Genomic DNA, 22,756 nt, shown 5'->3' on the forward strand with positions numbered 1-22,756 from the left:
TCTGCTTCCCCCAGGCTTTCATTTCACTCCTGCTCTTCCCATTCCCCTTCCCCAGACCAGTTGCCTGTCCTTTGGGAGTGGCTGCGTGTCCCTTGGTGTGGCAGGCAGCTCGCTGCATCTGGGGAGCTCCAAGAGCTGCCCGAGTCCTGAGCAGTGAAACTTTGTTGTTTCAAAGTCACATTGACCTGAGTGCTGCAGCAAGCGTGTACAGTGTCTGCTGCCGTTGTTTCGCATGAGGGAGCTGCAGTCAAATATTAAAAAGGCAGCAAGAGCATTAAATTATTCGGCAATGGAACATTGTCATTCCTCCATAAAACTATTTTGACCTGTAGTTTTCTATGGAGTCCATTGCTCTTAAATGTGCAATGAGAAAGGAAATTAAAAATTAATCTTTATTTCCATCTCAGAAGAAAACCTTAATTCTCTGCATTGAAATTATACTCGTAATCCAGGGTAATAAATTATAGTTTTTAATTGCAGCTAGTCACAGCCAATCAAACGGAGACGTCTCTCTTTCTCTCGCTTGCTTTAACTTTGCTATGCAGAAGATTTCTTGGAGTGCTGGGAAAAAAAAATCACGTACATTGACCCAGGCTCTTAACATCACGCAGAATAAGCCCTGGACATGCTACAGCAATAAGGCTCTGCTCTTTTCTGGCACCCTTGAGCCAATGACCTGAAAGTACCTTATGGGCAGTGATTGCGCCATACAGCCAGGCACAGGGAAATGGGTAAGTTCTGCCATGTTCCCATGGAAAAGGTGGTGTAGTATCTTGTTCAAGGTTATGTACTGTGAGTCAGGGTTGAGCTAGGAACAAAATTTAGATCCTGGTTCAACTGTTTTTGACTATCAGACACCACTCCTCCTCTGAGCAGGGGCTAGGAGCCAGGATGCCCTGTTCTGGCCCACTGCCCAAGTACCTGAGCTCTGGTATCTCTTCTGACAAAAAGGACACGTGGGTAAAGCGGATGTTTATGCTTGGTGTCTCCTGCAGGTAACCTCTGTGTTCTTTCACATTACAGTATGTTGTAGGCAAACGAAATGTTTCTTGGTGTTTGACATTGCCGTATTGTGAATGACAAAAGCTACCATGGAAATGGGTTTGCTAAGGTATGGCATGCTTTTAGCACAGCAAAAGACGTGTGTCTGTTCCCAAATAACTGATGCTTTGCATGTGCCATGTTCTTCTATTGCTATCCTTCAGTGTTTGTCTGAGTCCTTGCATACCTTCCATTCTTGCTAGATCATCCTGGCTGTCATCTCACCACTGGTATGGTGGCACTTAGCCAGGGGTTGTCTCTAAGAGCAGCCCATGAAGTGTTCGAATACCTATGCAGTGTACCTGAATTCTTTTGTAGCACCTTTGTCCAAGCAACCCAGCCTTGGCATATTTTTTTAGCCACGTCATATCCAAACAATGAGCTAGACTTGTATATAGCAAGGAGGATTTTAAAGGTGTCTTAATATTTCCAGGCTCAGCTAGGAAACGAGAGTCAACAGGACTGGAATCTAGTTGGAGGGAGAAATAGTGGCAGTAAGAATCTACAGTTTTAATAACAGCTCCTAAGTCTTTTTCCTAGCTTTTTCTTGATTGCATCAGTATGTGGAATAGCGTACAAGAGAAAAAGGACAGCAAAGTGGCAAAAAAAAATCAGACAGCTGTAGGAACGTGGTCCACCTGACATAAAAAAGCCTTCTACAGTTGCATAGTATTATCAATATATTCACAGCGAAGGTGTTTGTTACTAATCAGGATTAGTCTGGCACATCTGTAGTCTTTGATTTGGAAAAGACTGTAAAATCTCTGCTGTCAGGGTCTCCAGGCTCTGACCACTCCTCATGAGCTCAGTATGACTATTAGCGATGAGAAGTGTGGTGAAATCCTTACTCCAGGATGCATAAAAAAGTGCAGACAATAAATCTAGCAACATTTTTGACTTAGAGTACTTATATTCTTGATGATTAGTCCTAAGATTCCAGATATGATGTTTATGGGGTCTTATTCTCCACTGGTTGTTCAATAGAGAGCTTTAGCTGGACAAAAGAAAACATCCCTTTGTCATAAGTGATGCTCAGGCCTTCATGAATTCTGCTGCCCACCCTACATCACTGATGGTGAGCTGTCACGCTCATCAGCCAGGGCTGCTGTCTGTGGAGGATCTCTGAACCCCGCACGAGCTGGGAAATCCCATGTGTGTGTCCTACAAAGGACCCTCGTGCAATTAGAGAACCCAAACCACGCAAGCCCTTTACCAGGTGACTGTCTTTCCTGGTCAGAGGATCTGGAGGACGACAGCTCCGCATTAGCAGGACATAAAGCGTACTGCAGCAGAAGTATGAAAAGGCTGTGTTGCTGATGTGGGATTTCACAAGGGAACCCAAGCGGTTTGGGCAGGAGTGACTGGCCTCCTGCCTGCCCTGGGGAGCATCTGTGCATGTGCTCTGCTGCCCAGTCCTCGGGCAGGCTTGGAAGTGAATTAGAAGATTGCAAGGAGATAAATTTTGGTATCCTGAAGTTCTTCTGCCAACTTTGGGCATCTCAGCTTTTTTCATGTTTTGTCACACAGAGCTCTCATAGAAATGACGGTGGCGTGTGGATCAGCAAGGGCTGCTTCTGGCTGAAGTCACGGGGATGTAGCTGAGCAGCTTGCCCTGGTGTGTTTGTCTACATTTTGCTGCTAACAGCGTGCAAGTTTTAGCCTAGATTAAAGGTACCTTATATACACTTACATATGCTGATCGCATCTGAATTGTTTTGTCTGAGCTGCTTTAAACGTGAATTCTACCCCTTTTCTAGGCAGGATTCACCATGCCACAGCAAGTTGTATTGCTTGGAGACTTGGTGGTCTAGTTGAATTTTGCAGTTAACTTCCTTCCTTTTCCTTTCATTCTGCTTCTGCTAATTGGATTTACCTATAAATAATTTTTAGTCTTTTTGGGGAGCATTTAAGGATGAGTCAAAGTTGTTTAGCTTTTCCCCTCGTTTACTGTTCCACCCCTCCCCCCCCCCCCCCCCCCCCCAAAAAAAAAAATCAGTTGAATCAGTTTTTGGTCACTTTTACTATCTTTTTATTCCCTACTTTCTCTTTTAGGTATCTACTCATAATGCAGTGTAAAACAATTGCTGAGCCTGTTGATACTGCAGAACAGCATATTTAGCATGCTGCTGAGGTAAGTAACAAACATATCCTCTTCTGGATCACAAAAAAGATTCTTAAATTTTGAATGAGGCATCTTTGTGGTGCAGCGAGCAGAGACTGCCAGTAACATACTCACCCAAAACCTCTGCTTCCCACCCGGGAGCAATCAGTGAGAACAGAGAGCACCCAGTGGACTATAACTTGTGTCTACATACAAACAAGGCTCCTTCTGGAAATTAAATGGTTTATCTAAAGTTATCAGACTGCTGACTGCTCTTTGAGAGGTACTCCAGGGCCGGGGAAATAACTGCAGTCCTGCTTGTCAAATCCAAAGGAAGAATGATCCTGGAATTTATTGTCCTGTATGCATAATTATTGTATCTAGCAAAAGAAGGATTTATGAACTAAACAAACATGTTTCCGGAAGATGATGGCAGCTGTATGCCTTTAGCAGTATTGGCGGCATGGTGAATGTATCTCATCAGAAAATCTTTATATTTTATAGGACAATAAAATTAGTGAATGAAAGCAAAAAGGGAGGTATAATGGATCTGGATTTTAACAGGCATATGAATCAATATCTCATGAGATCTTGCCTGAAAAAATGTAATCGTGCTGCAGTGAGCAAGGACATGCAAAGAATAAGGGAAGAGAAGAATCAGGGTAGTCTTGTGACCATGGCTGGAGATTTGACCAGGACAGGATGGCCTGGCTTTCAGAGCCTCAGCCAGTGGGTTTAATTCCTTGCTCTGCCAACAACTTTGCAAGGGCACATCGCTACTTTTCTCTGTTTTGGTTTGCCATTGTTAAATGAAGGCAGTTCTGTTGCCCTGCTGGCTTGTGAGAAAGGTGGCATTTCAAATCGAGACGTGCCATGAACCGTGGCAGTGGAGACTGTGCAACAATGTCAGATTTTCCACCCCATCGTATGAGCAATTATAACAAATTATCAATTTCTCATCATTTCATGCTTCATGCACAAAGGGAGAGATTCTGGTTCCTGTTGGAATAGTAGCATTTCATACACGTTTTCCATCAGTGTGGTTATTGATGCAAGCTGCAGAAATCAGAGGAGAAATCAGGCAAAAGGTCTTTGTGACTTCTGGGCTAAGCCCCTCTCCCCAAATAACTGTTATTCACCTCTTATAGGCTACTGATTTTTTTTTCTTTGACTTAGGGTTGTGTGGGAAGAGGAAAAAGATTTATCTGGCATTTGGAAACTTCCTGTAGTGAAAGCAGGAGAGAAGAAATCTCTTTGCTTTTCCTCTGTCCTGGCAATATGTAAGAAGCGGTCTTTGGGGCTGCACAGTGATCCTTCAGGCTTACAGCCACGTCACTTGGTGTTAGCTTGGCTTCCTGGTGCTTGGGAAGGAAGAGCATTGGCTGTTGCCCACCCCACGAACATGTGTGCTATCCGGAGAGATTGTCTCCGGCAAATGCTGAGCGGTTCTTCTGTATCAAACACTTCCCACCTTGAAAACTTCCTTGGTTAACTGCTCATTTCAAAATAATTATTAATGTATTTGCACAGGGATTTTAGAATTTAATTAGCCTCTTTTGAACTGCTCTTAGTGTGTTTGTCTAGAGAAACAGAAAATCCCTCCATGACTTGTTTGCTTTCTTCCTTCGTTGGTTTTCACTGGAAGGGAAAGATACCGACGGGCTTTGCGGGGCTGCATCCTCCTGGTGCGACTGGTGTTGCACCTGGGGAGGAGCTGTGGGGCTCTGCAAAAGGTGCTGCTGCTTCTGCAGTGCATCAAGGCCCCCCCCGTGCCATCGAGGGTGTGTGAGCATCAGCACGGGCTGGGCTGCTGAGCTCAGGAGGGCTCAGTCCAGTCGTGACAAGGATCTGTGCAATGTCTGCACGTCCTTACCCCTGACCTGGGCACGTTTGCACCGTGGCAGTTGTGCTGGCTGAACTTGACTCCCATTTGCCTCTTCATTAGTTTCTGTTGGGAAATTGAAATCCCTGGCTGCGATCTGGATGTATCCTGCTTCCAGCGGCCAACTGGCATAAAAATGTTCTCGTCTCACTTCTTGAAAAGTGCGTGCTAAGGGCAGCGGTTCTGCTGCGCTGAATCGAGTCCATGTTCACGCAGAGCATGTTGCAGGCTGCGTGTGCATGCGTGCCCGTCTGCAGGCACCCCGTTTCCATTTGGAGGCTTGCTTCAAGTTTTTTCCTTTTGTCCCATCCTGCCTTGAAAAACGAGGCTGGGCAGAGCAGAGCGGGTTTCTGGCGTTCCCTGCCTGCGCAGGAGCACACGCATGAGCGCTCTTTCTCTCTAACAAACCACAGTGGTTATGACCACTGCCTCTGGTACTGCTGTATTGGTCCCAAATTGAGGAAGGATGACTAACTTAATCACTTGATAGTTTTGATTTCTAAAATTAAACAGCCTGCCATATGTGCAGCACTGTTACTATATTTATGCCAGCAGTTAGCAGACAGCGTTGGCCAAGTGAGAGGGGCTTCACAGCTGCAGCTTGTGCCTGCACTGCTCTTGTGTGCACACAGATGTTTCTCCTCGCTTCTCCTAACTGCAGCCCCGTAGACATTTCTCCAGGAGCAACAGCACTCATGCTCATAGAGCTTTCTGGACAAACTCTCAGCCATCGCTTCGTAAAGGTGTCCTGATGCACCTTGGTGTGTCTCGGCTCCAAAGAAAGGGTGGAAGAGCCCAGGAGGCTCCAGCCCCAGCGTAGAAGCAGCTGCTCTCTGGCATATTAGGGAGAGCAAGTGAGCTGCAGAAAGGTTTCCCTGGGGAAACGGTGGGTGCTGTCCCCAGCAAGTCCCTCGGAGGGCTGTGCGTGGCCCCGGGGGACGCGTGGCAGCATTCTGTCCCGAGCTGTCTGAGCCGTTGGGTGAACGAGGGGCTGAGATGCCTTTCTCTCACCTTCGGCTTTGTAGGACTCAGTTAGCGCCATGCGGATTTATTTGGATTCTAGGGGAGAGGAAATAAGAGGAATAAGCACTGGATAAAAGCCAAGGTGAAATGTACAGAGGTGGAAGGAGCAGGGCCTCGTTCTTTGGAGGAGGACAGACTGAGGGATGAGATGTTAGTTATTATTTTGGTTTGGGCACCATTCCTCTGATCTTAGACATGTTACTCAGCTTTGTTTTCTAGCAGGAAATCTGGCTCGCTTGGCAGGAGGATTAAGAGATGGAACTAATATTTAGCACTAACCAGCTAAGAGTGTTTGGGTGAAACTGAAATATTTTGACAGATTAAATTTGATTTTACTGACTGACTTGGTGACTCATGGGTGCTTTTGTTTGGTTTTAAGCAGGTGTTGCTGCAAAGCATCGGCAGCAGCGTGCTTTGGTAGGGTTGTGTGCGCTTGTTGAGGAGGTGGCGGGAGAGGGTTTGGTTTTCATTTGCTTAGGCTTCTTATTTGAAACAATTGTTACCCTTGGGGATTTCTTCCTTGTGGAATGGAGCTGTATGGATCTGGCAAGTGTATTTAATGGGAGCAGAGAGCATCCCAGTCCCTTAGGACTGTGTCAAATTAAGAAACCCATCTATGTTACATCAGAAAAAAACAAATTATAGACAAGTTTCTGTCAGCAATGCAATGCTGCACGCTCTCCTCTAAGGATGCATGAACGGTGCTGGGGCACGGGGACACCTCAGAGCACCAGGGGTTACCAACACTTCGCAGCCCTGTGCACCCACCTTTCACTTGTCCCTGCAGCTTCCAGAGGTCGTCTTCAGCACCTTCAGTCCAGCTATAGATTAACACTCGAACAAGAACTGCCTATAGACAAAGTTCTATGAGATTTACGTATAACATACAATCTCGCTATAAAGTGCAAATTATTTCCAATTTCATTGACACGTAGGGATAAATTTAAGTACTGAAAAGTGGTGTGGTTTGTTTTTTTTTTGGTTTTGCTTTTAATAAAATCTTCCCTCTGGTATTTGGGGGATTTTTTTTGTATGTGATTGTTTTCCTTCTGCTCCTCGTTTATTGGGAGTCAAGGAGGCGGTAGGCTGGGCTGTTTGCAGTTGTTTATTAAGTTTCCTTTAGGAAGGTTTTGAAGCCTGCTGTGGCCAAGGTGTTGAAGTACCTTCATGTGCACCACCGCCTCTCAGAGGGCAAGAATCTGGCACACAAAAAACAACCCTGGGAATAACCCTTCTTTAAAAAGAGACAGATCTCTCGCAGCATTTGAATTTTTCAGCTGAAACCAGGGATTGGCATTTCCATGGACTCACACAATTGCGTTTGTTCCTTAAAACAGCACTTGCCTTTGCAGGCAAAAGGAGTCTTTATGATACCTTTATCTACCACATGCAAAATAGTAACATTTTTTTACATTTTTCAGATGTCTGGAAAGCAGGGAGCACTGGGAGAGAAGGAGGGATGCTTCTGTGTCCAAGGTAGCATAGGCAGCAGCAGGTGAGCCAGCTTCTCTCTCCGATCTGTCGCTTGCTGCCACACTTTGGGTGGCTCAGCCTCCCTCTGCTCAATTTCTGTATCTGAACAGTCCTGTTTACCTGCAGTGTTAGTAATGATACATGGTGAATTATTAGAATTTGGAAAAGGCTTGAATTTATGTGCAGAGAACTGCTCTGGGAACACAAGGTTGACTAGTAAATTTTTTTTCAGTTAGTTTACGAAGTCTGAGTCCATATTTGGACTTGTATTTTAAATGGTAAAATCACAGCATAAAGGAACTTGCTGTTTATGCCAGCAGGGTATTTGGCTCTCTCCTTCTTGCTGTGTTCTCTCTGCCTCCCATCTGAAAGGGAACGCACGATATATTGATCCTAGCTTTTAGGACTCGTTCTATTTATGAACCCAAATTGCAGTATGAAGGTACAAAGAGCAATTGAAAAGGGAAGATCTATATTAGGATGACAAAGAGAATAAATTAAGGCAGCCTCCCCTCTCTAATGGCCTGCCAGGCTGCTGGTAGTGGAGGGAATGCCCCTGTGCTGTCTACCTGAGTGATGCTCCAGCATCAGGGGATTTTCTTGAGCACGGTATTGATTTTTGCTACTACATTAAGCTTTTAACTTTGCAAATGGTCTTCTTTGAAGTCATTAATGTTGATGCGTAGCATGAGGGGTGAAATAGCTGCGCTGCTGCTGCGTGGGTAGTCTGTGATCACTTCCTTCTTCCCTTTCCTGTTGAAGCCCCATTCAGCTGATGTACCTCGAGGAGAGCAAGGAGAAAAGGAAGTAAACCTGCAAGCCAGGATGGCCTCAGAACTGGGTGAGGAAGACCAATTTTTCAACAAATTGAAGGCAATGGTTTAAGCTTGCCTAGCGGTTGTGAGGCTGGGGCAGGGGGGTGGGGAGGGGTTAGAGCACAGCCTAGGGCTGGCGGTGGGGGTCCTCAGGAGGGGTGTGCGGTGTCTTAGGGGGGGCTGAGAGCTGCATTCAGCATTATTTATTCCTGCTTGAACGATGAATTGGAAATGAGCTCAGCTATCAGGTGAACTCGGAGTACCCTCACTCAGGACTGAAGACAGTTAAAGGTAGGTGGTGACAGGGCAGGTGTGAAGGGCTGCTATTGTGGAGATTTAGAGTGGGTCCCAGGTTTGTTCCCTTTAAGCAGAGATTAACACAGGCGCTACACAAATCAGTACATCCAAATGGTTGTGGTTGTTTCAAATCTATCCAGCTTCCCCTGTCAGACAGGAACTGCTCGCAGACAGGAGCATATTATTGTAGACTCAGCTTCGCTGTTTGCAGCAGCTAATTCCCCCCAGCCCCTGTCTCCTCCCTCTATCACTCCCTTCCCAACAGTCAGCCTCGGATCAGCATGGCTCCCTGGTCCTCAGGGTCTGCGTGCATGAGCCCAGCGACCTGGGTCCTTCAAATCTAATAATATTGTTTCGTTTCAGGGCAGGGTAAGGAGCTTTCTGCCCTTAAAAATCCTGACTTCACTGCTCTGGTGAGCTCCTGGGAGACGTGAAGGTCTTAGAGGCGAGAATACCCTGTTATGGAAAGGAGAGATACGATGTGATGTGGTCACGGAAATGACAAATGCCCAAGTCATAGTGGCTCCTGTGTCATCTGGCCCCCACAGCTATTTTGAGGTCAGTCCTTCATGGGAAGGAGAGATGGAAGGAACCAGGAGAAATTGTCTAGTCCCTTCCACTGCCCCAGGATGGAGTCAACTGACTTAAAGATTTGTTTTGCTGCAGCAAATAGCACAGTAAGGGCTCTGCTCTCTGCTTGCCTTACCAGCCCTGCCTGTCCCGCTCCAACCTTTGGGCAACCCTTTGCAATGAAGGTGGATGCTGCTCAGGTAGGAAACTGCAGTGCCTCTTCACTGCATGGTTGTTTCAGACAACGCTACTCAGCCAGTGCCGTTTCTTCGCAGTGGCAATTAAAGGCATCCCTTCTCATTCCCTGGGAGGCACGGTGTTTATTCTTGTGTTGCCACCCTTTACCTAAAACTGTAGTTTATGCACACGAATGGTGTACGTAATGCTGGAGGATTAGTAACATCTCTATTTGTATGGTGGTTTAATTGTTAATGTTTTGTTCTCTATCACGTCTCCATGCAGACAGCGCAAATAAGAGGTGGTCCATCTCATGGCTGGAAAGCGTTTTCCAGTTCTGCTGATAGCACGTGTGCATGGGGAAGTGACAAGCCTCCCACCTTAGCAAGCAGCAGAGAGAATTTTTCTCTTCTGCAATCTTCTCCCCTCCCCCAGTCCACTACTGTGTCAAAACCTTGAGTTTTGTGTAAAGTTGTTAAATAAGCTTCTAGGCAAAATAAAAGATCAAAAGGGGTCTAATTAGCTGCAGTCTGCTTAGGAATTGTGGATGTTCACCTAGTTTTATAAATTGACACTTTTAGCATTAAAACTCAAAGCAAAAAACGATGTAATTATTCCCCTTTTTTTTTTTGAAGCTTAGGTTTAATGTCTTTATTGAAAATTGGGTACTTCTATGGCATCTCAAGATGCTTTATTCTATCAAATCTGGAGCAAGTCATTTTTCATTTTGGATTGTAATGTGGTATAAATGATAAGGGCCTGATTCAGAAAGCCTTTTTTTTTTTTCCTCCCCACTGGCAGCCTGACGAGAAAGCTTCATAGTCACATCACAATAACCCTGAAGATAATCTATGGTTTGAGTCTTTGTGAAAGTGCTTGCTTTAATACAAGGGGAAAAGTGAGATTTTGAGCTCTTAGTTAGGGTTCCTGAACTTCACTTGTCATCACAGGATTTTTAGTTCTTCTTATTTTTATATCTTTTAACAGATGTAGGATGCCAAGGGACAAGTAGATATCTGCTATGACCTTTCTGTGCTGTGATCGTGGCTCTGGGAGTACTTTGAGTCTCGTTTAAACTCAGAGAAGGTAACAGGTAGTTGAATGGAGTGGTTAAAGAAATGGAGGAATGACAGTTACAACCTTTTGGAGTTTGTTTCCATATGACCTGATCACGTGGCTTGTTTCCCAGCCTCTGGTCATTTGGACATACCATGTATGATTCGCTTTCACATGTCAAATCTCACTGAATTTGATCTCAATAACCTGGAGTAGTGTGGATAGTTGAGGGAAGGGTTGTCATGAAGTCGTGTGTTAGGGCTGGATAGGTTACAATTAATATTTACACTGTGGCAGGGGACACACTCTCCGTTTAGAACCAGAGGCTGATGGTGCTTGTCTCTTACTAATGCATAGGAAGTCCTGGTGCCTGCCCCAAAGACCTTGCCACCCATAAAGACAAATGGCAAAAGGATTTGCGTGAGGGTTGCTGCAGAAAAGGGTCAGTCCCGTAGTGAACTTTAAACTTTCTTTGGATGTTTATCTAAAAGTTCATGCAAATGGAGGTGGGTTTCTTTGATCTGGGACTCTTATGAGAACTGTCTTTTGTAATTTCAACTGCCCCCTGGCTTGTGTCAGAAGTGCTGTGAGTGGGCTCTCCCCTGGGATTTGGCACAGCTCAGGTTTTAACTGGGCTGGAAGGAAAGTGGGGCAAGATTTATGCATCAGAGCAGGGCTTGCAGAAAAGAATTTTTTATTGGCATCTTTTATATTGTCCCTAATTCAAAAGTTTCAATTCTTGATGATCATTCTGGGCACAGGTTCAAGGTTTCATTTGCGCTTGGCTCAGCTTAGATGCTGGAGGAAGGTCCCATGATGGGAGACAGATCCTTTTCCTGCAAAAACAGAGCTTCTCATTTGATGGTAACATTCGGATTAGAGCCTGCTTTAAGAATCCAGTGGGGATTTGCTTGAATTCTTCCAACTCTGCTACTCTGATCCAGTGTGGTGATTAGAGGAGAACTTTGGAGGTGTTGCTGCGAGAGTCTGAGAGCAGTCTGGCTACTTGCTCCTGTGGATTTTTCAGTAATTAGAGGTCTCTGAATAAAATGCTGGGTACATCCACATGTTAGTGATTCATAAAGGTTTTCCCGAGAAAATGGGTGTTCATTCTTTATTACTTCTAAATTGTCTTATTGCCTAACTAGTGAACAGACGTTGCTTTCAAACACCTTTCAACTGCTTTCTGGAAAAGATTAAATTATTCTTTCTTTGCACATACTCTATATGGACTTAGATAACATAAGGTGTGTGTATGGTCCAAGCCTTTTCCTGTTTGCTGCACAAGTTGTCTACTGGTCTCACTGGGAAGAGGCAGAGCCCAGAAGCAGCTCTGGGAGCCGCTGCAGTTTGGTGGGATGACTGGCTGATGTGAGTTAGTGGCTCCTGTAACATAAGGCTGGTTTTGCTGAGGAGTTAACGGGAGTGTCAGTCCCTCCATCCCACCCAGAGCAAGAGGAGATGCATGTTCTGTTTGGCTGTACGTTGGGTCGAGGACTCGACCTCCAGTGAGCAGACTGGTGCTGCTGAGCTGCTCCGTGCTGCTGGGAGGGTTTGTGTCGTGCAGAGCATCACGCCGGGGAAGCTGAGCTTGGACAGCACAGAGCAGCTCCCATCTGGCTCTCATATTGCCGTAATGGTCATTAACTAACACTTTAATGTTTTACAGCTTAATGTTTTCGTTTTAATATTAAACAAAGATTTTCTTTTAAGGGAATTTAGCTTAATCGTGTGGTTGCATGGCTGACCTGAGTAGGAGCACCGAAAGTCTGCAAAATTCCCCAAATGCACCAGAGAATGGAAGTCCTTATGATTTAATAAACTGTACAAGATGAAGTAAGTGGACTAATAGGTCTGTGATCTGCAACTGAGGGACGTGGATGTGTGCACATATGAGAGGAAGGAAAACAGATACACAGCTGCTACTTAAGGTTGAATGAATACACTTTGGTCTTTGCTTCACCTTTCCTAGGTTGCTAACACCAACCTGCCTAATGGAAGTACTTCAGTTACCTGTGTGTGAATTTGCCTTTTTTTCCGCAGTCCTCAGAAATGTACAAGTCTTGTAAAGTCCAGTTATCATTTAACCTTTTAGAAAGTTACCTAAGTTGGCAGATGCACCTTACTGCTGCCCATCAGATCTACCGTGTTGCTTCTAGCTAATGCCTGGTGCTTCAGTGCCTGTCCAAAATTTCACAGTGTATGTCACTAATTAGGTAATAAAGAGAAATTCTTAATTTGAAGGCAGGGTTATAACTACAAAATAAAGAGTTGGATTAGATGGGTTGTTATATTTAGTAGTAGTATTACTACTAGAGTTTGACTACTTACAAGCTAGGGCATTAAGCAGGTAATAAAGTTATTTTTGATTACCTAAAAATGCTCCCTCTTGAGATGGTCATTGCAGATTTGATCTCTCTGCTCAGAAGTGACTTCTCAGCTGCTCAGTGTGATTTCTTAAGTATGTTGCAACTGAGTTATCACTAGTTTTACAGAATGCACCCAAAAACAAGGGTAACCTTTTTTGTCTTCTCTAAATCAAGCTGTTGTGGGCGCTGATGTCTCCCTTTCCCAGCGAAGACAACGCGGTGTTGGTCCTAAAGCTCACTTCCAATGGTTTTGGCTCAAGAGAATTTCTTATGAGTTCTCAAGCCTCTTGAGAGACACACATCATATAAAAAAAAAAAAAACAGGCATTTGTAAAAATAATATTAAATTCTATAATTTCTAAATTTATAAACTTCATTTATAAACTTCATCCAAATTTCTCTTTTGACCATTTTGATTTTGGAAGCATTCATTAAAGCGCTGGGTTTTCATTTCCCTTTAACTGACAAATATTAGAATCAGACAACGTGCATCTCTGCTTACTGCTGGACAAGGCCTACAGGTAGAGATGGTATTTCAGACAAAGTAGGATGGCCAGAAGGCTTAGGCAAACTGTGAGGCATTGAGCCCTTCAGGTCTAAAACAGAAGCTTTGGATACTTAGCGAGCAGCTGCTCAGGGCTTAGTTAGATACTTGTCAATTACATCTTCGAGGGGAAAAAAAGTAAGTATTGGTATCTCTAGGTCCTAACAGCTCCTGTAAAATGTTGCTGGATTACTTGTAAGCATTGTTTGGGACATACAAAGGGTGGATGAATTTTATGAGGTAGTCTTTCTGTGTCTTAGGTGTGGGAAAAATTTGTTTCTTTTGAATGACCTAGTAAGAAAATATAAACCTGAAAGCTCCTACTGTGTACTTAAGAGTGTGCATCCCCCAGAACTGACTCAAATATGCTTCAAATTGTCTTCCCTTTCAATTTCTGCAGGCTCTTGTGGGAAACCCAGAAAGTGGCTTTTACATTTACAGCCTTTCTTGCTCTGACACGGGCAGAACGATCTTCAATGTGGAAGCTGAAGCCCTGTCCCTGGGGTAGTGAGTCCATGCAGAAGGTCACATCTGACTGACAGTGCTGAGGTAGTGAGATCTGCTGTTCTGCTTTTGTCAATGATTACCCTGGCCTGACAAAGGTTCTACCATGAGCATTGTGGTAACTTCTTAAAGTTGATTGGGAGCAATTAAAGAGTGATAAAAATCAGGTATTTCTGACCATGGTGATCAAAGGAGGAATTCAGTGATACTACAATAGGTGCTTGGAGTTCTCCGGGCACTGCCATCAGTATTGTTTAATGACCCAAGTGCTATGGCTATGTTGGGTAAATAGCAGCTTTGGCAGCTATATAGAAGTTTTTAGGAGACATGGATTTCAGAGCGACAGCATAACTCACTTGCAAACTGTCCGCTTTCCCTGAACGCTGGCAGTTGTCATATTGTGACTGTCAGCCAGGAGGTTGACCCCACTTCCAGAATCCTGATTTATTCACAAACCTGCAGATTTCAAGCATGTTGCTTGTGGTCTACAGGCAACAGTTCCACCAGCTGAGCTGTTGAAGGTTTCTTTCTGGCTGAGGTTACAAGGACACGTGTTAAAAGCTGGTATCAAGTGAATGTTGGCTAATAGAATTATGAAGTTTTCCTCCCCCTTTAAGAATGAGGGTACTCGAATACTTCTGCCTATAGGAATATGCTGTTTTGGGAACACAGATCCTCCACTCCACTCCACTGAAAGCTTTAGCAGCCTGTGCTAAGAAGTCGGGAGGCTCAGTGATGGTAAGCGTTATGCTGAGAGTAGCCACCAAGTCTCCTGGCAACCCAGAATGATCTTTCCACAATTGTCTTTCACCCAAAACTTGTGGACATCCCCTCCCTGCTTGGTGCCTGGAGCAGTGGCTGGGGGGAAATTGCTGGCTGTATCTTAGGCCTTGTATGCGTGAATCCCCGAATTGCTTGAGCCCGCCACGCTTTGGAGCTGTGCGAATCTCCTTCTTGTTCCTGCTCACCGGCAGCCAGCAGTTTCCCAGGCACTGAGTACATGTGTGTGTAGTAATGAGTCATTTCTTTGGGGCTATTGTTTAAGTCTTCAAACCATGGAAGGAAATCAGGAGCCTGTTGGATGTCACTAAAGGTCACTGGCTATTTTTATGGATTACATTAAAGAACACCAAAACTGCACAAAAAGAACATTCAGGTTATGAAGTCAGGACTTTGAAAAATATTTTAGCTGCCAAACTATCGCAAATCGCTATGGAGCATGTGCAACCGGTGATTTTTCAGGGCTCACGGTTTGGCCAAAGGTGTGTCACTCCCCTAAATGCTGTAAGAACATTATTCCCCGGCACTGTTGTGACGTTCCTGCCAAATTTTAAATCAGTGCTGCGAACTGTAGTGCTGAGGCTGTTTGACCAAATGCTTATAAGAGATATCAGTTTTGTTTTTTTTTTAACTTGGGTAAAAAGTTTTCCTCTAGTGGTTGAACTGCATTAGCTGAAATTTTCACCCTAAATTCCAGCTGGGGCAGACAACCCGCATGGAAAGCTTTAATTCAAAAGATTAAAGTCTGGCAAAATTCTAAGCAACCGGAGCCTTCTAATAGCAAGTTCTGTACAACGTGGTCAACCTATCAAAGGGAAATCATTTTTTCTGTCTGTTTTGGTTTTGATGTCATTCCATCAAACGTTTAATTGGGAGACACAGCATTAGCTTCAAACTCATTTTGAGGCAATGAACATTAGTCAGACATAAACAAATGGGCTGGGGGCAAACTACACAACTGCCAAGTGGTGGGAGAGATTTTTAACGAGGGGCCTTGCAAGCTGCTTCCCCGAGTGAAGGAAATTGCCGCGGAGCAGAAAGCAGAGCCCTGATGGGAGGAAGCAGGGTTTGTTCAGCAAAGGGGAGGCACCTAAAGTGCACGATCCTGAGCGGGGTGTGCGAGTGCTCAGGTTGGGAACGCAGACCTCGTGTCGCAGTGCTCGGACAGGGAGGTGCTGGGCCTGGGCGAGGTGGTGCAGCTGAGTGGTGGCTTGATCCGCGAGCCTGCCGGACTGCCCTCCTGGGGAGGGGGCAGCAGGGTAATCTCCTGGTGTTTCAGAGGCAATTTAGGAGGTTAAACTGGCGGTTATGAGGTTAGATCAGTCCCCATGCAAATGTGGATTGAAATGCTAATATGTACACATACAAAACCTGTGCAGGCAGCAAGCTTCTGGAAAGACCAACCTTACAGTGCCCAGACCTCAGAGAGCAGAAAATAAGGAGTAACCTTTGCTAATTCTCAGCCATGGCCAGAGCAGAGCATTGCAGATGAGGGATCCAGGCTGGAGTGACTTACTTGCGGTCGTATCTCAAGTCTGAGCAGAGCTGAAGGTTTATTCCAAGGTCTGTGGTCTCACTGCTGGACCGGGCTGCCCAGAGTCCCTGGGAATACTTTTGCTTTTAATCTTTGTGCTGGTCTGCCTGCTGAGGTGCCTGGAATTTGTCTCCAAAATATCTTGGAGGGGAAACGCGATCATAAAGCTAGAGCTTTGGGCTATGCATACTTTGTTTTGGGGCCATACCGTCTTTGATGGGGGTGAGTGTTGCTAACCTGTGCCTTTGTTTTCTGACAAGGCGAGTAATTTTCAAAATAGCATTTTAATCCCTTACGCTGTGGGTCCGGGTCAGCTTTAGCTTAACTCAGCCCACATTTCAGGAACTTTTGGAGGTGTTTTACTTTCGTTGAAGCAGATTTTGTTCTTTTATTGCTCTTATGATACGATCACTAACCGGGACCAGAGCCTTGTCACGGCTGGCACATGCAGTAGGTAGCAAAGCCCCCTTCTCGAGGTGCAAATGAGAGAAAGCTGCTCAGCAGAGCAAACTTTGTGCCCAGCCTTATGCAGACAAGCAGAGCCTTCAGTTCCTGTCCAGCTCCTTACACAAAGCCCCGTGCTTCCTCTCCAGCATCTCTGGAGCCTCGTAAGACCCTTCCTCTTCCCAGCAGATCGAATTGCAGCTGTCTCAAGCTGGCTGGCAGCGAATCGCCACTGCCGGAGCTGGCCTTGTTTTTCCCGAGCAAAAAAAGGAAGAGGTTCCTGGTCCCTGCAGATGTCATCCAACCATCCCAGCCAGCTCATTTCTGTCCTGTTGAGAGACGCCTGCGGGGGGAGAGCATGAAGGGGGCCGAGGAGCGCGGTGTCGGGCGGGCACCATGCCTGCCTGCCTGCCCCTGGCTGATGGGAACAGGCAGGGACAAAGGTAAAGCTGGCGGCATGAAAAGGCCGCTTGTTGCAGCGTTTCATGGCCAGTGAGCGTGACCAGCCTTCAGGGCTAATTACCAGAGGAGAGAGAAGTATGTTCTTGTCAGCAGACCTACAGGGTTACTATTTAATGAAGCAGATATGCAGGTAGCTTGTTCAGTGGCACGGGCGAGTGACTGACTTGTGTCCACAAGGATGTAGGTGTGCGGGGCGGGCTCCTGCGGGTGGCTTTCGGCCCTGATCTTTTGCTCAAGTCTAGCTGGATGCAACTCCTTTTCTTGGCACTGGTGACCTGCAGCTGCTTTCCTCTTCTCCAGTTTTTCCTCTCTACCTATCTATTCCCACTCCTCTTTTCCCCCTTTTTTTCTTTCCCATTTCCCCCTTCTTCCTGCCCCTGCACCTCCTGTTTATTCCATCCTGTCCTTCCCCAGCTTCTCCCCTTATTTCTCCTCCTCTTTTTCAGTTGCTGATGCTGAACGGCATGGAAGAGTGGTGTCATCACGATTTCATTAGGCCTGCCCCAGTTCCCTGGTAGGGGTTTGTGGAGCACATGTGAGCGGGGAACAGCTGGTACCCGCCATGTGCTCGCATCAGGACCTCCCGCAGCTCCCACTTGCTCAGCACATCTGATGAGCGTTACTCGTGCCTTGCTCGGGACTGCCCATGGAGGTGTGCAGGGGGCTGGGGAGCTGTGCCAAGCCCCCGTGTTGTGCTGGCAGGCTTACAGTGGGCATGCAAGTGCCTCCATGCTGCAGGAATCCTTTTATAGTGCTGTGTAATTGCATGCCCAAAAACTGGTGGTCTGCTGCCCTGGTGCCTGTGCTGGTCTCCATGTGAGAGAAGGGACAGAACACAAGGGAATGAATCAAATGGTGGGTCTTTGCCCAAACTGGTGGGTATGGATGAGCCTGATGGCTATTTCTGACTCCTCATCTCATGCTCTGAATTATTAAAACTTATTCTACCTGGTATTACTTCTTAGGCTTGTTCTTCTGGGCTGGAGTAGGCATTGCTAAGGAGGAGCAGCACCTGTGGTATGAATCCTCAAAGTCTGCTGTGATAACTACTTGTTAACATCACTCCTGCCTGTCTTTAGGCTTGACAGCAGGGTTGTATTTGTCAGGGGATCTCTCTAATACAAAAGTTGACTGATAAATGTATCAGACAAGGGTATGGATCTCCTCTACCAATGTCCCTTGTGTATTTGATAGTCAAAATTTCACCTGTCTGAGCTGATGGTCGTCCCATGGTATTGGGACAAACCTTCCAATTTAAGACTCAGTCACAGCAGAGATTCTGAAGCAGAACAGCCTGGCATGGAGCCAGTAAGGATGTTACGGGTCAGAAGTGAGATGCATTGGCAGAAATTTGGGAGGAGGTGCACCATGTCTGACTAACTTGAGCCTGCTATTTCCTGCTTGTGGGGTTGCCCTTTGGATTCTTCTCACAGAAGGTTCATGAGGGTATGACAGTTTGGAAAAAACACATTTGAATTGTATGTTCTCTGGAATTTGTGCTCTGTTTTCTCTGGTAGAGAAAACATTTTTTTTTCTGGGATATTAAGCAAACATCTCTTGGGAAACAGCCAGCTTTCCCTTCATTCTCCTCTTTGTCTATGATTGCTACACAAACCACCCAATATGAAGCGCTGGAGATGTTTTGGTGTACAGTTGTGTCCTCGGCCTTGGTTCAGGCCACAGAAGTGGCTGCCACCCACAGGAGAGCACGAGGCTGGGACGCAAGAGTCGCATCTGTGCTACCCAGTGAGTGCGCCGGGTCCCAGGCTCTTGCTCAGTGTCTGCACGGAAAGGCCAGGTTGTTGAAAGGCAGCCCCAGGTGGCTCCTTCGGCTCCAGGTCCTGCCACTGCTCCCCTTGTAATGGTTCTAAGCAAAGCACTTGTTTATAGCTGTGCTGCTTCACTCTCTGCATTTCTACCGACAGAATCCCGGGCAGCTCTCCGACTCCACGTGCCTGTGCCGTCCCCTGGGATGGGGCCTCCTGCTGCCCTGGCCACTGGGGACCTTGCAGGGGACATGGAGGCGCTGGCTGTCACAGCACCAGAAGCAGCACAGAAAGATGCAACAGCATCACGAGCAGAGGTGGATGCCTTAAAAGCAGCAGCAGTAAGAGGGGAGATGGAAAGTCCAAAGGGAAGTCCCGGTGGAAACCTGGTCAACCCTGACAGAGCAGCGGTGGAAGCATCAGAAAACCCAGAGGCGGAAAGAGTCGCTGAAGCATTTGCCCGAGCAGCAGAAAAAATAGCGAAAGCAGAAGTAACCAAGGTGTTGCAATCAGCAATAGCTGAGGTAGAGACCCCGGCAGCTTCGGGTGCCCACTGGGGTTAGGCTCCCTGGGTTAGGCTCACGCACACCTGATGGTACAGGGCGCTACAGCTCTGGAGCCAAAGTGACATCTGGCCTTTAGCCTTGCCCTCCGAGTGCCTCAGGTGGAAGGGACTATATTCCTGCTTAGCTTTGAGCTATGGGAGAGAGCTTTATTTTGGAAAAATTGGAAGCAATCAAAAAAAAAAAAAAAGGCAAAAATCCTTAAAATCCCTGCCGAGAGTTTGTGCTCTTTTCCCATCTGGTTTCCCTCTGTCTTTCAGATGAGCTTTTTTTTCATGATAGCGGGCACTTTATCACGCCTGGTATAGTTAAGGATACAAAGCACTCTCCATTACAGCCCCGCTGGCCACATGCTCATCCTGTTCTAAAGCATTCATATTTGGGGATCAAAAAAGGTCCACGCGTGGTGTTTACTCAGCCGAGAATTTTTATTTGACATTTGAGCAATTATGCCTTGTGTTGTTCGTGAGTTTGCGGAGGGTGATAAATGCACTTTTCCCATTTGAAAAACCTGTCTTTTAACATTGACGATGTGGTGACAGATTTTCAGCAGGGCTGGGAGTCAGATTTGCCAGGGCTCAGTGCCCGCTCTGAGAGCCAGATTTTCAGATGTGTTCGGCACCCAGCATCTCGTCGTTGGGTGTGAGGCCTTTGGACATGTTTGTTCCCATGTGTGGAGCTCGTATGAAAAGCTGGCTGCTTGCAGCACCGCTGAGTATCCACCTTCAGCTCACAGGACTGCACACAGGAAAATCTGGATCTCATCTCCACAGTCTCTGATTTCGTTGGGGGTTTGTAGGGTCAGCTTGCTGCCGTCGCTGTTTCCTGGGCCTCAGAGCTGTCTTGAGTGCACATCTTTTCTGGAGGATGTCTTCCTTTAATTTATCTCTTGGTTTGGGCAAGTCGCTTCACTCAGGATGGGTGCCTCAGTGTGTGTTTGAGTTAGTCTTTTTGCCTTGTGGAATCAGCTGGACCTAAGCACATGCTGAAACAATCCCTTAAATCAGACTGTGAATAGGGACCTTTAATTTAAGTACCAGCAGCATGCTTTCCAGTGACTTTTCTGGTGTTCATGTGTTTACTCTTGACTTTTCAGCTCAAAGAGAAGAAGAGGAGCATGTGGCTAAAGCAGAGGAACACCATTCAACTGGAGGAGGAGGACTTGGTAAAAGAGGGAGAGATGATATGAGATGGCGGAGAGGTGGCATTGTGGGTCGTAGCCATAGGGGGGCTGGTACCCTGATACTGAGTGCTATGGTCACTCCAGGAATGCAGTAGGGCTGTCCATTATGTCTTTTTTGTGAGTGCCCATACTATTAAAAAATAAAGATATGCCATATTTGAAGACCCTTGTCTCTTGGCTTTGTGAAATAACAGCTCCCTACTAATTCCTCGGTGATGATGGAGAGCAAATAGCTGTTCATGATGGAAGATGTGTTGCTGCCATGAAATGATTTTAAAAAAGAAAAAAGAAATATTCTAAATGTGGGATTGAATTTTCATGCCCCATAGGCCAAGAGATGGTCCGTGGGAGCACCACTAATGTGAGTTAGTTTCACATCCAAACAGATCAGGTGTATTTGCTAGCAGTCTCGCCAGCTTGCTCCAGCTCTGAACTGTTTCTCGTCTAGGTGGCACTGGTAAGTATGATCTTTTTTTTCTAATTTTGGTTATTTATCTGGTGAAAGTAATGGGAAGGGCCTCTCCACTAGACTGATAATGGTGAAATGTGAGACAAAGTCCACAAGAAAGTCAAGAAATTGGAAACAAAATCATCAGCATGGTGTTGGAGTGTCAGCGTGAATGACGTGCTCCCCAGGCAGTGCAGGTTGGTCGTTAAAACAGACTTCTCATTTCTGAGAGGAAAAGACATTATTTTAAGATTTTCTCAGTTTCTGAGGTATAGGTAAGTTTGGATGATGGGTTGTTCACCATAGGGAGTGAATGGTGATAAGGTGTTACAGAGTATGGGATTAAAACAAAAGTCTTGGTGTACATCTCCTGGATTTTCCTATGAAGGATGATCACAGCTCGGGAGCACCTGATGCCTTCAGTAAGTGGCTGCTTCACAAATTCCTTCCTGATACTTCCTGCTTTGCAGCTCCAGACTGTTTAGCTGCCAGAGGAGATGGAGGCAAATTGGATAGGAAATTTCTGAGCCAAACACGTGCGATAGTGCGAGTGCCTGCCTGTGGTTTGCTGCTGCGCTGCAGGTGGGCTGTCTGGGCAATGCCATCACGTACTCCGGGTGAAGGAGAAAACCGCTCCGTGACCACACATCCTCGTGAGAGGAGCTGTAGCACTTCTGGTAAGAGTAGAGTTTGCAGCCCTGGATTCTTCTCCCAAGTCCACGTGAGTATTGACAACCCGCCTCTGAACTCCTGTGTGGCTGCAGCTGGCCGTGATGCTCCCCACGAACCTCACCGCAGTTTAATGCTCCCAGTGGGGTGTCTGTGGGGAAACAAGCACTTATCTGGTGCGGGCCGTGAGTGGCAGCACGTCGGTAACTGCTACAGTGTATGGAGCTGCTCCGTGCATGGAACAGGTCTGCTGGAGCAGACCCTGGTACAACACGAAGGCAGCAGGGAGCTGCGGCCACTCCGGGCTGCCTCTGGCGATGGAGATCTTTCTGCCTCCTTCTCAGAAGCATGCCCTTGTATCTCAGCGAGGCTGAGGGGTTTCGGTACCCCTGCAGCACACCCAGCACCCAGCGCAGCTCCGCTGCCTTCGCTCTGGTGCAGTGACAGGCTGGGGAGGAGCAGGGAGGGGAGAACAGCAGCCTCTGATTAAAACTCAGCCCCCCTGGCCCTAGATCTGAGGAGACAGAGCCCGCCCTCCCTTCCCTTACAATAATTTTATTTTATTACAAAAAGAGCCCATATTAAAAAAGCTCATGATTGTGTTTTCTGTTCACCAAGACTTTTCCTGTATTCGACCTTTGGATAACCTCCAAGGCTTGCAAACATTTGAAAGGAGTAAAGGAGCTCGTTTTATTGCAGGGCCTCAGCATACATTCTTTCCAGCCTATCTTTAACATCAGTTGACAAGAATTATATAATTGCAGTCTGTGATCCCTTTAAGGCTAAAACGTATTCGTTTTCCCTCAAAGAACACTTCAGGTTTCAGAGTTAAATGTATACATTTTTTTCCATCTGGGTTATTCTGTAAAAAGCCGTTTTCTCTTAAACTGGCAAGTCTCATTCTACGAAGTTGCATGGATTTATTTTTTACTGCGGTTTTGAGCTCACATGTTAACAAGTCGAAGAAACAGCCTCCAAATCCCAACCTGTGTTTCCCATTCCATTGGAAAATTAGTGGGTTACAGAGACCACGCAGGGGGAATTATACTCCTTAG

At 46.2% G+C, this 22,756-nt stretch overlaps 1 protein-coding gene across 2 annotated transcripts in view; it reads left to right on the top strand.

The window, feature by feature from the left end:
* The window catches only part of LOC308200401 (uncharacterized protein), a 32,873-nt gene extending 12,127 nt beyond the window's left edge, over positions 1–20,746 (top strand). Inside the window, exons 3-10 of one of the 2 annotated variants that reach the window (XM_080606115.1) lie at positions 1,024–2,712; positions 3,094–3,172; positions 7,469–7,542; positions 8,283–8,361; positions 8,996–9,190; positions 9,342–9,402; positions 18,998–19,362; positions 20,498–20,746. In XM_080606115.1, coding sequence (XP_080462241.1) covers positions 9,131–9,190; positions 9,342–9,402; positions 18,998–19,362; positions 20,498–20,590 — 579 coding nt within the window. In that variant the 5' untranslated portion in view covers positions 1,024–2,712; positions 3,094–3,172; positions 7,469–7,542; positions 8,283–8,361; positions 8,996–9,130 and the 3' untranslated portion in view covers positions 20,591–20,746. The remainder of the gene's footprint in view (positions 1–1,023; positions 2,713–3,093; positions 3,173–7,468; positions 7,543–8,282; positions 8,362–8,995; positions 9,191–9,341; positions 9,403–18,997; positions 19,363–20,497) is intronic. The other variant, XM_080606116.1, reaches the window with a different exon arrangement.
* The last annotated feature ends 2,010 nt before the right edge of the window (positions 20,747–22,756 follow it).

The sequence above is a fragment of the Anser brachyrhynchus genome (genome assembly GCF_964034855.1).
Source record: "Anser brachyrhynchus genome assembly, chromosome: 10".
Lineage (NCBI taxonomy): Eukaryota > Metazoa > Chordata > Aves > Anseriformes > Anatidae > Anser > Anser brachyrhynchus.